General features: G+C 54.4%; 1 protein-coding gene across 6 annotated transcripts in view; it reads right to left on the bottom strand.

Moving 5' to 3' along the window:
• Positions 1–15,358, bottom strand: part of DIP2 (disco-interacting protein 2) — a 191,275-nt gene that overhangs the window by 122,249 nt on the left and 53,668 nt on the right. For 2 of the 6 annotated variants that reach the window (XM_089578586.1, XM_089578585.1), the window contains exon 1: positions 2,886–3,288. The exons of 3 other annotated variants lie outside the window; for them this stretch is intronic. In XM_089578586.1, the coding sequence (XP_089434712.1) occupies positions 2,886–3,066 (181 nt within the window). In that variant the 5' untranslated portion in view covers positions 3,067–3,288. Of the gene's footprint in view, positions 1–2,885; positions 3,289–15,358 lie in introns of those variants that run through there. One more of the 6 variants, XM_089578588.1, reaches the window with a different exon arrangement.

Here is a 15,358-nt window from a genome sequence, read left to right on the forward strand (position 1 = left end):
CGAGCGTTCCCCCAGATTTCTGGTTCTGGCAGCGCACAAAGACAAGCTCTCACAGAAGTGGACTTCTGTCAGTCCTTGTCTTCGCGGAAGACGATTCTCAGCTCTCCCGAACACACACGCAGTTTAACAGAATGACAAGAACTGGAAGCAGAAGTGAATTTAACAGGGACTCTCGGTAGAAGTAGTGGCAGTACATACACAAATACGTTTCGCGGCTGGAAAAAAAAACGAAAAAAAAAACGTTTCGTTGCGGTCTTCCCGTCGAGAATTCGTCGCGCTGTAGCTTCTTCCCATTGTGCTCCTTAAAACTAGCAGAATAAAGTAAGAACTCGAGAAACTCCTTGAATACCCTGGCCTATCCTCCGCGGCCGTCCATGGCCACCAACTCAGACTCAACTTCTATACAATACGCCGCGCAATCGGGAAACGCGCGCACAGCCCACAGCAAACCTGACGCACCGATCTGTCTGCGCGCCAGTTTTCCAGCGCAGACATGGCGGAACAAAGTGGGAGGCTCCTGACTTAGTGGTAGTTACAATGCAGCTTCTGCTGTGAATGACGGCCGGCAGCTCTGCAGCATATCTGTCCGTGTGCACTGACCGCTAGCGAGCTACCTCGACACGCTCGACTAGCTGGGGCCTTTTATCGACCACCGACACGCAAACACAAGGTAAAGAACCGGCAAACAAGGTCACGGACGGCTGAACTTTGCTTCAGTCGGTATCCGACCATGGCATCAGACTGTGCCCATACAGAACCCGAGAAGTGATAACACCTAAGCTCGACGGCAGGACTGGGTGCAGTTGATATCAGTATCCCGTCCGTATCAACAGAAGATAGTTATCGCCAGCCGGTAGTGGCTGGTGGCAGCGATTTCTGATTACCGCAGGGTTCTGTTAACCGTCCAGGAAAATTTCGCCCAGATTTGTTGAACTAACGTGAGAGCTCCGAAATTTGTTAGCCCATTTGTCGGACTATGCACTTCATCATTTCATATGTTCCGTCATTTCTCGCCAATGCACCTGAGCACGCATTTCATGGCCGCATTTTAGCTTCTCATTTTCTTTTATTGTACCTTTTCCGCACCGCTCTCCTTCCGTCTTTATCTCCCAAATTCCCTTCCTCACGCAGAGTAGCATGCCAGCGATTTGTTGACGCCGGCTAAATTCTGTTTTTTTTTTTTCATTAAAGGGTTTCTCTCTCCTAAATTGTGAAAGACGGGTCGTTCTCCTTCAGCGCCAGTCGCAGAACGCTGCTGACGAGAGCGTGAGGCTATAAGACATGCAGAGCTCTTTACGCGTGCCGATAGCGATCATGCTGCGAATAAGCACACTGCTCGTCTGAATTCAGAGGTCTGCAGTAACACGAACTGCTCAGAAATGCTCAAAAGTTTCAGGGCAAAGATGACAGGCGCCGCACCCTCACTGTGCCATAGCCTACGAAAACTGGGGCGGATTGTGAACCAGTGTGTCGCACCCGGTGCGATTAAGCAGAGGCCCGCCCGAGGAGCAGGGTTCTGGAGGGGCTCAGCATTCAGTGTGCCACGTCATCGCCGTCGAGGAGGGCCGCGCCAGGAGCGATTAAGCGGCCAGTGCGCCGGAGCGGAACGGGCGCATTCCGCGACAAGGGGTCCGACAGGGCCGAAGGGAGCCAAACTTCCGTCTCGGCCAGCCCCTTATCGCACGCACGGGGGCTGCCGGCGAAGACCCGTGACGTGGCGGCGCATCATCGCACATCCGACCACCATTAGATGGGCACTGTCACGCCGGGGCGTCGCGCACTGGGAGGACCCCCCCGGAAAAGCGCCACCCACGACAGTGCGTGAAGATGACGCTCCACACAACATAATTTCCAATTCGTCCAGGAGGGAAGGCTAGGCGGTTGGCCACAATTCGCGTCTTTAAGTGCGCGCTAGCTCTACGCACAATGACCGGCAAGCGAAGCGACGACCAAAGCGCTATCATTCAAACTCCCGAATACAACGATAGGGCAAAAGTACTTCCACGAACGACCTGCAAACAGCGCCGAATTAAACGCGCAAGGAAGGCGAATCGCTACGACAGGTTTTCCGGGCGTCAAAGCTGACGCACGGAGAATCCAGTGGCTGCAAGAGGTGGCAATTCTGGAGAGGCGGAAGCTTCGTTATTGCAATTTCGAACCGGACGCCACTGATACATGACGGCGCAGTTATCCAGCAGCGTCACCTATTCCAACTCACGGCAGCTCCACAAACGGCGATCAAATCACATTAAAAGCCGACAAAGCTCGAAAGAACCTCGCAGTTGGGCCGCGTCTGCCATGGTGCTGCGCCATTGTCCGTTTCGCCGTGTTTTACGTTCGACCGACGCCGGTCCACGCCACACGCACAGCCACCTGGAGCAAATTCGCCTGGAGCCGGAGAGAGGTCGCCACGCGCGAATCCGGTTTTGCGCCTTGTGCGCGCACTCTTCGAAATTTTCTGCTTCACCAGCGCTTTCAAGGCTGGCCGCCGGGAAAATTACATGGTGGGCTGCCCATCTGACTGGCGCCACGGCAAATCAAAATCGTAAAAGAAAACCGGTGGAAAGAGGAACAGCGTGCACGAGAATTAAAGCGGCTCGACAAACGAGGGTTGACCTGAAGGTTATTAAAAATCGCGTCAGCGGCACTAGTGACAGCTCGGCGTATCGCCCTTTGATTATGCCCCACGGCACAAGTGGTTAGCGAGAGAAAGGAATACGTAGGCGTACACAATGACACACGAAGCCGAGAAACGGCATCCGGCTGTCTATCAAGTGCGCACGAACGGTGGAATCATCACTCTCACTCTAAAAGCGCCTACAGTCGTTCGCTCAACCCAGGCCGAGAAATAGTGCCCGAGAAGAACTCGTAGCGAGGCGACTCACTTTCGGTGTCGGAGAGGCAGCCCTCGGAGGAGACCCTGGAGGAGAAGAGCGAGGACTCGGAGTCATCCTCGTCGTCGCTGGTCTCCTCGTCGACGTCGTCAAGCAGCGCTGCCCAAAGCGAGTAGGGCAGGCTCTTCCAAATGGGCGCCTCAAAGAGGCTGGGCTTGCGCGGACGCTGCATCGCGGCCCGCTGCGACCAGGTGGCCCAAGAAGGCACGTGGGCGCGCCCGCTGGACAACAGCCGCCGCCTTGGACACCGCCGAGGAGCGCACGGAGGAGAAAGCGGCGTGACCCCGATCTGTCCGTCTATCCGTACAGCGGCGGTCGACGAAGCGAGCAGCAGCCGCCCGAGGAGGAGCACTGAACCAGCGGCGGCGGCGGCCACCAGCAGCGCGCCACTTTGTGCCGAGGGGGAACGCGAGAGGAGGACTCCCCGGGGGCGGCGCTCCGGACGAGCGCCTATTCACCACTCGCGCCGCCGCCACCGGAAGCGCCTGTGCGCGCCACCGAAGAGTCCGGATGAACAGACGACGAGAGGCGCAAGGCGGCCCCGAGGGAACGGGGACCGCTGACCATACCCCCCCCCCCTCACCTTTTTGGGCAAGATATCCCGCCGTCCCCAACAGAAGCCGATGGAGAAAGACGTCTCCCCCCTACACATGTGTAGCTAGCGGGGCCCGATGGGTGCAAGACACCTTGTTTCCAGAACACAAATGAGGGCGCAAAAAGCTCCAGAGAGGTTCAACCAACTGACTCTGCCAGCAAGCTGCCGCCAAAGCGAGACGATCGTCCAAGACACAGCACACTACGCTCGGCCACCTCAAAGGAAAGGCCAGTTTGACAGCGTGGCGCAAAAGACGCGGACCAAGAACTTTCTCCAGTTCTGTGTTAACAGTTCTTAGTCCTCATCCTTCGTGCCATATTTTCAAATCCGCACCAATTTTTCAACTGCCGACAGTGAAACGTTCCCGTTTCATACGAGTCTGACACAGCCTCGCTCCACAATTCACTTACGGATCATCAACCGCCGGTGCATACGAATACACGGGAATGGAGAAAACGATCAAGCAAACGTTTGCTCGGCAATGATGGGAACCGCGCGTGTGCAATGCGGCGGATAATTACCCATTTGTGGCGAGACGCAGAGTTTGATCTGAACTGTAAACTAGAGCTCAGCAGTACCAGCGCGATGTACTGGTGGAAAAACAAAGCTTCCGCTGTGGAGGTTCCCAGTGCCGTTACTTGTGCGGGACCCTCAACGACACAGAAGCCAGGTCACGCTCATCCCGGTCTCCAGCTCGTGTACACAAATGGGCGCAACAGGCGCGTCATATGCGTCGCGACTCACGAGCCAAGCTCGACGCCGCTCCTTGACGAATGAATGAGGCTATCGGCGTGCCATGACTCACTCTGATTACGCCAGCCTCTCGGGGAAAGGCGACTTTGCAATTTACTCTTTTGGCTCAGTCAACTCCTCTCGTGGCTCAAAGGCAGCCGAAAGGAATCCGGCGAAGGCCGGCTATTAGAGCGGGAGGACGGCTCGGCGATCGTGCACAGGACCGCCGCGCCATCTTGGTCCGCACGCGGAGTGCGCAACATCCGCGACTGCTGATCGGACGATACTCGCGAACCGAGGCAGCCGTGACCGAGATCAGCTAAATACGGTGAACAGAAGAAAATGACACAAACTGTGTTCTTTGACTCGTCGACCGACTCGTATAAGAAAAGAAACGTGTCGACGCACAGACGGTGCGCGACGCATCGCATGTCCCCGAGGACCCCCAATGCTGTTGGAGAGTTTTAGCATGGCGGAGACGTAGTAAGTACACGGCGGGCTGCGCGCATGACGTAAAGCGGGCGAGCACCTGCCACTGAGTGCGCACGCATCTGGTATACGTCTACGCTAATACGTTTCCGCCATGCTGAAAATCTCCATTGACACTCATCGTGCCATTATTAGCATAGGCGTGCGCAGGGCTCCCCAACAGAAAATGGAGGGCAGCACGAGCACTCCGAGCAGATGTCTCGCGGGACGTACAGCTCTTTCACACTCCCGAATCTCTACCACATGCTATGGGCCTGCCAGAAAAGCAAGGCCGCCGTATTAGCTTCGACCAATGGAATCCTGAAATCCAGCAGCCCAGATTCGGCGTTAGCGTGAAAAGAAGCACCGGTAACGGCAAAACGCACGTACTGTCCCCACAGCCATTCCACGAGCTGTGCCTGCAAAGTGGCAAGTGTGCGCTTGATAGGTGCCGCAATCTGTCGCATGCGCCTGTCACTAACATGAACATGCGCAGCAGGAGCCGGAGGTTTCGTTTCAACCAGTGGATCTGGAGGAGAAGAGGCGCGCATGCGCAGAGCGGCCGCGTGAAAAAGGCATCTCTCCCCTCAGACCCGCAGCGTGGCCTAGTGGTAGAACACCCGCCTTGGATTCGGGAAGTGGTGGGTTACCCTCATTCCACATTTTGGAGTCCTTCTTTGACAGGAGAAAACAAAAAGTGAGGGGTAAGGGAATGCTTTCCCCAGCATCACAGACCGGCTTCCTACAATGGATACAAGCAACCATCGCCTGCCCTATAGTACTCGGCTTCCCAGGGTGCACGGCTTGGAAAAGGAGCCTGCGCCTTCAATCCCGTCACTGTGGGACGGGCAATGGCCCGTCCAATGGCCGTTTAGACCACAAGAAGGTGTCGGATGAAAGCCCTGAACGGGTAGCATTTGGCCGAAAATTATTTCGTGATTAAAACTAGGAAATAATGCAATTTTTTTAACCATAAAAACGCTTGCACATACTAGAGCACAAAAGGAAGTCAATATGAAAGGCGAGAATCATTCAATTACGAGATTTAGCAATACGCTCGTTGATATTTTCGGTCGTTTCACCGACAGGGTGAGCTTCAGAGAGAAAAAGCTAATTACACTTACGAGGGAATCGCGTTCTCTGTTTACTGATGCGCCCGCCCCTGTAAGTACTTCCTGTATTCATGGACAGAAGTGCGAGCTATGCAAAAGTGGGAGCCATTTACTTTATATCGCGCATTAGAATTAAATCGAATCGCATTGAGACTGTGCAGAACACGCACACACAGGAATATAAGGGGATAGCTAAAGGAATGGGGGGCTATGTGAACTGCCTTCCTACTGGGCACGCTTGCGATGAGGACGAATTAAATCAGTACAATGCACTATAATTCATAGAAAAACGCAGAAGCGGTGAACCCTACAAATTCGCTCTACAATAATACACCGAATCTTCTTCCGTAGGCACAAAACGTAATACAGACGCGCAACTTTCTTCCAGCTTCATAAAAGCAGGATCGAGAGACTTCACCGCCAGCTCAAATTCGAGTCACCCTCGAAGCGACAGCAGGCTCGCGCACCGCTCGCGCCAAGACATCTGCTCTTCTGAATGACATCCGCGGGACAGCACGGACGGATACTTCTTCCCCGCTTAATTGCCGTCACGAAGGATACTGCGATGCCATCGCCAGCCGGCCGTGTGGCCGGCGCAGCGAAGAGACGCAGCACGACCTCTGCGAACCGGACGCGCTCGCAGCGGGCGTGCTGGCTTGGGAAGGGGTCGGGTGCACAGGCGAACATTCGCACTGTCAAAGGGCATGCGACCAGCAACAACACCGTTGCTCACGCTAGTGAAGGCGAACTCCCGAAGTATGCTGTCGTTCCCGCGCTTTCGAGATGCGGTCGCGCGCTGTCCTCTAAACTGCTCTGACCTTCGCTATTCGCAATGCGCAACGAAGACCTAAGCGAAGAGTAGGATATCGTGGCGGCTTTGATGTGCCCCAGGGCCGTACAAGCGTCACGACTACGTAGGGGCGCGCTTCTCGGGGCCGGCCTGCCAGCCTGGATGTCGGCCGCCGGCATAAGAAAACCGCGGCAATATTGTTTTCATAACAGCCCTGGGATAGAGGAATGTCAAAAATGAATAATTTTCCAGGATCGCTGGCAAATACCGAGCTGCCGGTAGAAGTGACAACTGCGATACAAGCAAATTTCTTCCCATAACCGCTTTGCTGCTGCTGCCCAGTGCGGCTCGCCTGGCGTCTGCTAGTCAAGACGTAGTGGAAATCGAGCATATTTTTTAATTTACTATGAGAAAGGGCTCACGATGAAGCGGTGACGAGAGCAGCACCTTTATTACAGCGTTGACCAGTTCCGAAGCGCCCTCAACTGCGGCATCGATGCGAAATCAACTATAGACTTAGCGACGGAGGGCAGCCAGTGATCAGCGCAGTTCGTCACTCGGCGCGCCCGCAGACGGCGTCGTTGCCGAAAGCTCGGCTCGCTCGCTGATTGGCCCAGCGGTTTTCGACTCGCAGTCGCAAGGCTGGAAAATCGAGCAGCGTGCGACTCGCCTGCGACTGTCGCTTTGCGATCAATGCAACCGTTTGCGACTCGCAACTGTAAATGGCCTTTAAGACGGGAAACAAGAGGTGCGCTACGCATCACAATGAACACTACCTCGAGAGGAGCTGTTCCCGGTTCCCAATTGCAAAGACACTCGTAAAGCCTTCAGGTGATAACTCTTTTTTTTTTTTTTTTTTTTGCCACCAGCTGTTCGGGAGTGCGATTCCAGAAACTGCCAGCCAACAAGGCCTACAAGGATTCGGGGAGTAAGAGAGGAAAAAGGAACTGAGCATGGCCGAAATTTAACAAAATCTTGTTCTAGTTCTGCCTCCGGTTCTCGAAACGCAACCCCGTAAAACTTCGCGGCACGGGCTGAAACATTTTAATTTTTAAACCTCTTAGACCACACTACTAGTCTCCGAAACTCGAGGGTCCGGCCCAGAGACAGTCGTTGTTGGCACGCGCACGCCGACAGAACCACTGTACTGCGTGTGTCGTGCGGCCAAAAAAAAAAAAAAAATCAGGCGTTCGAAGAGGACACACCGCTACTGAAAAGGTGCGAGACAAATGGGGGCCGACCGAGAGAAGCACTCTTCCAAAGAAGGAGCAGCTTTTCCACGAAGAAGCCTTCAGGCTTCGTGAACCTCCCATTTTCTAGCGCGCGGCCCGTGTCTTACGATACGGTCGTGGGCCTCAGATTATTTCGAAAACTGAGGCGAACTCGAAAAACGTCCCGAACTCTGGGCCCCAGGCAGCTGGCCCCGGCGCCAGCGCGCGTGCGTGCCCACGAAGCAGCCACCACCGCCGGCAGCAGCTGAGCGCGGGATGTCCGAATGGGGGAGGGGAGGCATGGGCAGCATACCGTGACGCATCGGCAGAGTAACCTCCCCGCGCACAAAGCAGAAACAGCGGCGGTCAGCCGGGCGCGCGCCGTCGCCCTTGAAGCCGCGCTGAGCCCAAGGACGCCGTAACGGATTGCCCGCGCCGCGGAGGATAGGACAGAAGCCACGCGGGAACACAAACAAGGACGCGGCGCAGAGGCACACGCTTCCTCTCCCTCCGGCCACAGCCGAGAGAGCGCACTCGGCCGGCGGTCAGCCCTGGCCGCCCCCTCCTCGGTCAGAAATGAACAACAGACCGACGCTGCACCGGATGAGGCGTCGCCTCTTTCGTTCCGAAGACGCCTCCTTCCCACACGTCTTTCCACTCGCGCGGATTCTCCGCAGATGGCTACTTCGGAAACTCGGGAATAACACCGGAAATGTTCCCAAAGTTGGACTGAACTTCGCAAAACTTCTGAACGCGAGCGTCCATTCCTGACCGCGAGCGCTGACGACATAACATTCATTCGAAGCTCTCATTTTACAGAAATGAGCGTCACAAAGAGTGGGCGACCTAATAAGTTGACTGCATAGTACACGATCGAGGGTCGCGCAAACTGACTGCGCGGGACTGCCGCACCCTGGACATCCTGGCGGTCAGTAGCTAAAAGGCTGTCCGATAGCTGCTAGCAGATTTGGGGAGGGGTGTGGCGGCGAGATTGATTGACTGACACAATCTTCTTAGAGCTTGTGGGTGGGTCTAACCACCTAGACCACTGCCGGCAGTCGGCTGCCGGACTAGATGGCCAGACCCACACACATGCTTAATATTACGTGTCAATCAATCAATCAATCAATCATGCGGCAGTCCGGCAACCCATTAATCAGGATCTCTGGTTTTTCACTTTCCGTCTTGGAGAGATTAAGGAACGCAGTCCCACGCATTATCCGCGAGACCACGAAAGGTTGTATCAAGCAAATGGCGCCTCTTTCCTTCATGTCGCGGTGTTCCTTCCTGACACGATGTATCTTCGGAGGATGTATCTCGGTGATGCAGCAAGCCTCTTCAAAGTATAGTCGCGTTCAGTCGTTCCTGCGGGATATACTGTCCCGGGATCTCGATCTCCGTGGGTTCCTGAACTGGTCGGTCGCCTGTAACCACCATGATGTTCTGCGCTAGTGGCTTCCTCGGATTCTTCAGGATAAGCAGCTCCGACTGGTCCGGCGCGCACTGGAGGCCTCTCTCCCTGGCGTACCGGTCCACCGCGTCAGCTGCTGCCTGAAGACGCTCCTCGATTCGGCGTCGATCCCACAGTTGAACCAGACAGTGGCATCGATATCGTTCACCTCGTGTGTGGTCAAGCTTTCAGACAGGGACCAGGGTCATCAGCACGAGACTCCGTAGATACTTACAAGACCTAATTCGGCTTCCGCCCCCACCTGTCGACGCAAGACGTCCTTTTGTACCTGTACAAGGACCATCCTAGCACTGAATTTGAACATTCACGAAAACATTCTGCAAGGCCTGGCGGATATCTAATGCGGCCCTTAGGACTCCTTATCAGCCATAAACTTCGGTGGATTCAAGTCGGATGCCAACATTCTGGCTGCACAGAGTGACTCCGCAAAGGGCAGTACTGTCACCCCTCTTGTTCAGCCTGGCAATGAAAGAGCTACCAGCCCTTTTGTATGCGGATGACATCACTCTCTGTGTGCTCAGCAGCAACGCGAAAGCTGTGCGAGGTTGGAAACACGCGCTAATTACCCAGAAACCCGACGCCGCCGCGCGAACAGCGCGAGTTATTCAGGAAGCGGCCGGGCTCAACGCAGCGCCGCTCAACAGGCCCCCGCGGAGCCTGGAGGCCCACAACACGAACTGCAGCGGTCCATCAAAGCGTCGTGGAGAAACAATGTGGTAGCCGCGCAGCGCATCACACGGGGGCCGAACGCGCCACCACGCATCTGGAAACCATCGAGAGCAAAGCTGAGCCGGCTGGCAACCTGGGAAGCAGAAGAACGCCAGAAGTCACCGACGTCGCCCCTGGCCCTGATGCAGCGACGGCGACCCGCTAGCTCGGGCGAAAGACGGGCATACTCGACTCTCGTGTAGCGTGCGCTGCGCCCCAGAAATTAGGTGGCTCTAATTTGCGATCGCAGTAGGAGGTATAGCAGACCGCCCACAGACTGTACTTAGTAATCGCGCATTCTCCCCGTCGTCTGTTGGAAAGAGAGGGCGAGCTGGCAACTGCCAAGCTCGCTTTCAAACGCAGGATAGCGGATACAAATCAAAAGCAGCCGAAAGAACAGCCAGCGGCACCAGCAGCGAGGAGTCTGGTGTCAATGCAGGCACGCCTCTTTTACGCGCGACCGCGCTTTGCCGGCTGCTTGAGCCAGACGGGCCGCGAGGCGCCGCTCGAGGCCACCCTCGCCGCCGTAAACAAAGCCACGTCACGCCGCGCTCCTCTGCCAACAGCCTCACGCCGGGTTTTGATGCCAAGCCAGCGAAAGGAACGCCTATTGCCATAAACGAGTTGTCCAAGAGTCGAAAACTGGCCGAGCTGAATGAAATCCGCGCTCGAAAAGAAATAATAAACACAACGTTGCCAGATTTATATTAGCTGAAATTTGGGCGAGTTGGTACACACTGGTGAGGTGTGACACATGACAGTTCGTTCTTGTAGTGAAGCGCCTGCTTTGGTCGACATGAATGTATCAAAAGTGGGGCTTAATCAACTGTGCCGGTGAAATGGCAGCCACATTTACAAACTGCAGAGATCGCAATTCCACTAAAGCTGATTTGAAATAAAAGGAAAAAAAAAAAAAAGTTCCCTCACCACTTGTCACCATACTTATCACCAACGACGCGTGCACACCAGCGGGTACATACTCTAGCTACCACTGTTCGCTGCGCAATGCGTGTTGACATACTGCAACTGCGAAGAGCGAGGTAAATTTTAACTACTTGTGTGCAAGCCGAAAGCCGATGTCATCAGTAATGGAAGCTAATGCGGGAAAACATGGCGACACCATAAATCCAGCTTCGTGCTTTTCAGCGCCACACCATTTCTGGAATCATCTGACCCAGAACATATCATGAATCGCACTGAAGCTTTATTCTTCACAGTCTTCGGCACCCGCAGCGCACTTCACGTTCCGATGCATTTCAATCAACTCCGTCAGCAGACCTCGATGCATTGACAGCAATAACCAGCAATTAATGCACGCCGCGGGCCACAATGAGGAGGCTAGGCAACAAGCCCAATGAATTTGCGCGCGCAGCGTGCGCGATGAAGTGGGAATCAAATGTGGGATGAAGTGGGAAAACAGAGAAGCTGCGCTGCACTACGCAAAGCCAATCACAAAGCAGTTGAGCTGCTCTTAGAACTATGAGGTCACACGCATTAAATCTGAGCTGCCCCTGAGGTAAAATAAACATACGCCGCTTCTCGTTCAGCACCTGGATATATAGGAAGAGCGAAACGACACGTCCGCAGGTCGCGCTGAGCCTAGGTTTGCACACGCACTGTCCCTTCCCACTGCATCTTGTTGAGAGTGTATTCGCGTTGCACAAAGTCCTTCGGAAGCCAACACTCAACGCTATGCGCATGAGCTGATAATTAGCGGCTTTGCGCGATGAGTTGGGAGTCGCTGAGCCACTCATCATTTCTCGCCCACCCCGTGCAAGAGGAAACAGAAAGGAAGCAGCCTCGGGCAGCGGGGGTTCAGGCACGCCTGCTGGAGTGAGATGCGCGGCAGCGAGCGACGGAGACGAAGACCCTTTGGAGATGTACAGAGCATCAAAGCAGGAGAGATCCGCGAGGAACCCCTGTATGATAACGGTGTGGGTAGCAGCCTTCGAGGCACGAGCTGGTGCTCTAAAACCCGGCCATACCGCCATCGTGAGTACACTGTGTCGGGCGTGTGAAAGCGATGGAGAAATGCCGAACCACCTGGTCCTTCACTGCACAGGCCTCTCGCCGACACCAAAAGAGGGCACCACGCTCAATCAGGCGTTTGGTTTCTGCCTGCCTGAACTGTCTGAACACGCATACAACGCAACCAGTCGACGCTAGTAGACTAACAGTATGTTATACGCTAGAGTGTCCATACGTTTGTGCGTTCGTGTGCGCTCGTCAACGACACTGGAACGAAGTGCTACGTTCACTTGTAGTGTGCGCGCGTGCGTACCTTTGTGTGTATTCCTCCTTTTTCGCGTTCTTGACTTCTTTATTCACAAGGTCTGAGCATTGCCCGCCCGAAACGAAGGGTGTGGCCTTGATAACCAATCTAACAATGTATTCATCGTTTTTACCATGCGTTATGCCGTGTAAAGTCTTAAAACCGGCATTTAGCGCAATTTCACTTCAGTGATAATACGAGGCGACTGAATGCCACGACAACAAGCAACACCGAAAACGCACCACTCCGAGCCTCGTCGCTTCTTGCCGGAGTGTATAGGTGACGGCCGTCGCCGTCGTAAGTAGCGTCGCGAGGAAACATCGCCACATGCAGCTTCGCGCTTCTTCGGGCTGCGTGTGAGCGACTTGCCTCGTTCCATCGATCAAGCGGGTCCCCCGAGAGAGAGAACCTTCGAGTACGTGCTACGAACGCTGCGACAGCGCGTCGAAGCGGTGGCTGCGCACAGCGGACCACTGCCCTCGTGTCCCATTAACGGTGCGGCGCCGCATAAGATTTCTCCCGGCCAAAGCGGATGGTGGGGAAAGCATACCGATAGGATGTGCTCAGTGGCGTGCGTCGGCATGCGCCAATACGGCGCCCCACCGGGGGGTCGCATAAGGAGTGGCAGCGCTGCTGGCAATTAAGCGCGCGACGTTTTACCTCCCCGACCGCGAAGCATCTGGAGAGAGAGGCGGGCGCACACCACGTCTACGCCTCGGCAAGCGCCGGAGAGTGACGGGCATAAATTTCTAAGCGGTTATAGCGCTTCTTATGACCGCCAAACTTAGCAAAGACTAATATCGCGGCGACGTATCGAATCGGTTGACGAACAGCGCGCTCCCTATGAAAGGCGAGCCGGACGTCCGTCCTCAGATTCGGTCGGAACGTGATTCCGGTGGGCTGCATCCCCGACAGCTGAGAAACTCGGTGGCAACTCTCGACGGGAAAGCACACACGGCGGGAGCTCACCTGGCGTCGCTGCTGCTGCTACCGTCGCTGGCCCGTAGGAATGAAACGCTCGGCGGCGGCGGCGGCAGGCTTTGTTTAGAGCAGTCGACGGAAACCAGTCCGGCCGCGATCGGGGAGCCAGCCGCCGCGACACTGGACAACCTGTTCCAGCGACAGGCCGCCCCGAAACGCAAAATGCGCCGCTGTTGGGCGGCATCCAGCCACGCGTGTCACCCGCGCACGGGGACTGGACGACGGGCTGAAGGAACCACAGAGCTGCAACGCACGGGGATTCGCAGGGGCGCAGTGCAGCGGAGCTTGAAACTGGTGCAGTTTGCAGTTGACGCAAATGACTAATTACGCTCAGGGTGCTCCGTGTCAAGAGGCGCACTGATTTACTGAACCCCAGCTGGTCCACTTTGGGCACGTTGCAAGTCATACTGAGCGCGAAAGTACACTCGTTGTTCGTCCAGGGTGGAAAACAGCGCGAACGGACGAAATACCGAGACAAGGAAACACGCAGACGAGCGCTGACTCGCAACTACATTTTTTATTAAGAAAAAAAAAACATTTATAACTAACAGTCACTTGACTAATAGCTCCAGCGCACACGCCCATAGTACAATCTCAGGACCACATCGTAGATCAATGGCTAAAAATCCCTCAGTCCCGATAGCAGGTCAGCCGAGACACCAAAAAAAAACACGAAAAAGTCAAAACCACTAAAACAAATCACCTGTTGTCCAGGAAAGCAATATTTTTACTCACTAGCAATAACGAGGGCTGACTAACACATTCATCCTGTCTTTTTTGAATATGGTATTCTGTGATGACATTAGGATAAAATAAAAAGGGAGTTAATGGAAGCATTAACTCCCTTCGCATTCAAAAAAGGATGAATGCGTTAGTCAGCCGTAGTTATAGCTTATCAGTAAAGTTTGGTCTATTGGTTTGGTTTATTGGGGTTTAACGTTCCGAAGCAACTCATGCTATGAGGGACGCCGTAGTGAAGGGCTCCGGAAATTTCGACCACCTGGGGTTCTTTAACGTGCACTGACATTGCACAGTAGCTTATCAGTAAAGTGATTGCTTTCCTGGACAACACGTGGTTTGCTTGTGTTTTGCCTTTTTTGCCGCACGAGCTTGCGATGCGGGGGCGACACCTATGCATACGTTGGTAGACGGTTCGGCTCCCGTTTGACGGCTGACTCACGCTACGACTCCTAATTCTTTGAACGTAACCGGCCCCGTACTTGTGCGACGATTTGAGGAGTCACAATCTTTTACCCGAAACCACATCACAGTGCATGCTTGCACGTGAGTCTAGGGGTACTTACATTCAGATGCATTCTATTCTAATTCTATTCTATTAATTTGTGGCTAGTGCAGCTGTAAGTACTAGTACTGATTATTACTGGCTAAAATTTAGTATTTTCCCGCCTTTGATGGATGACGTCACACCGTTTCGACGAGCCACCTAATGCTTTCTCATTAGTAACGCCCGCGACAGGGTACAGTGCGCCTGCACCGCACCTTCAGACGGAACAGAGAAGTGGGAAGCTGGACGACACACGGACTGTCGCCTCCAGAAGACTCAGACAGCGCACTGCAGATACCCATGCTTCAAAGGTTTGACGGCCCGCAAACGATCCGAGACAACACTTTCCGAAAGTGTGTTCTCGACAAATGATATGCTTGACTTGAACTCTACCCCGAGAGCAGAAGCCGACCGAGCGCCCGCTCCCAGCAGCCTCCACTCGCAAGACGAGCCAAGCCCCCTAGAGCGCAACTTGGTTCTTTCTTTCCCGCTGCGCGAAGCATCGGTCGAGCCCTTCATGCTGAACTCGCATGGCCTCTGTCGCGGTGCAATAAACCTTCTGGGAGCTTACAAAACATTTCCCTCAAGCAGATTATAATCTGGGCGACAAACAGGGAGCGGAGGAGCGTGTATGGTCTCCAAGTCGGTGGAGTTCACAGGCAAAAAAAAAAAAAAAAAGAAAATCCACACTCCCACAAGTTTTGCTATGCGTAAATAATAAGCAATGACTGATGAATATGGTTACACCTGAAGAAAAGCCACTGTGGGACTAACTGATACCACCATACACCTACAGCTGTCGACGCAATAAAATGCAGCATTAACATCGCCCACCCTGT

The sequence above is a fragment of the Amblyomma mixtum genome, chromosome 3 (genome assembly GCF_055824585.1).
Source record: "Amblyomma mixtum isolate Tamu chromosome 3, ASM5582458v1, whole genome shotgun sequence".
NCBI classification, from domain to species: domain Eukaryota; kingdom Metazoa; phylum Arthropoda; class Arachnida; order Ixodida; family Ixodidae; genus Amblyomma; species Amblyomma mixtum.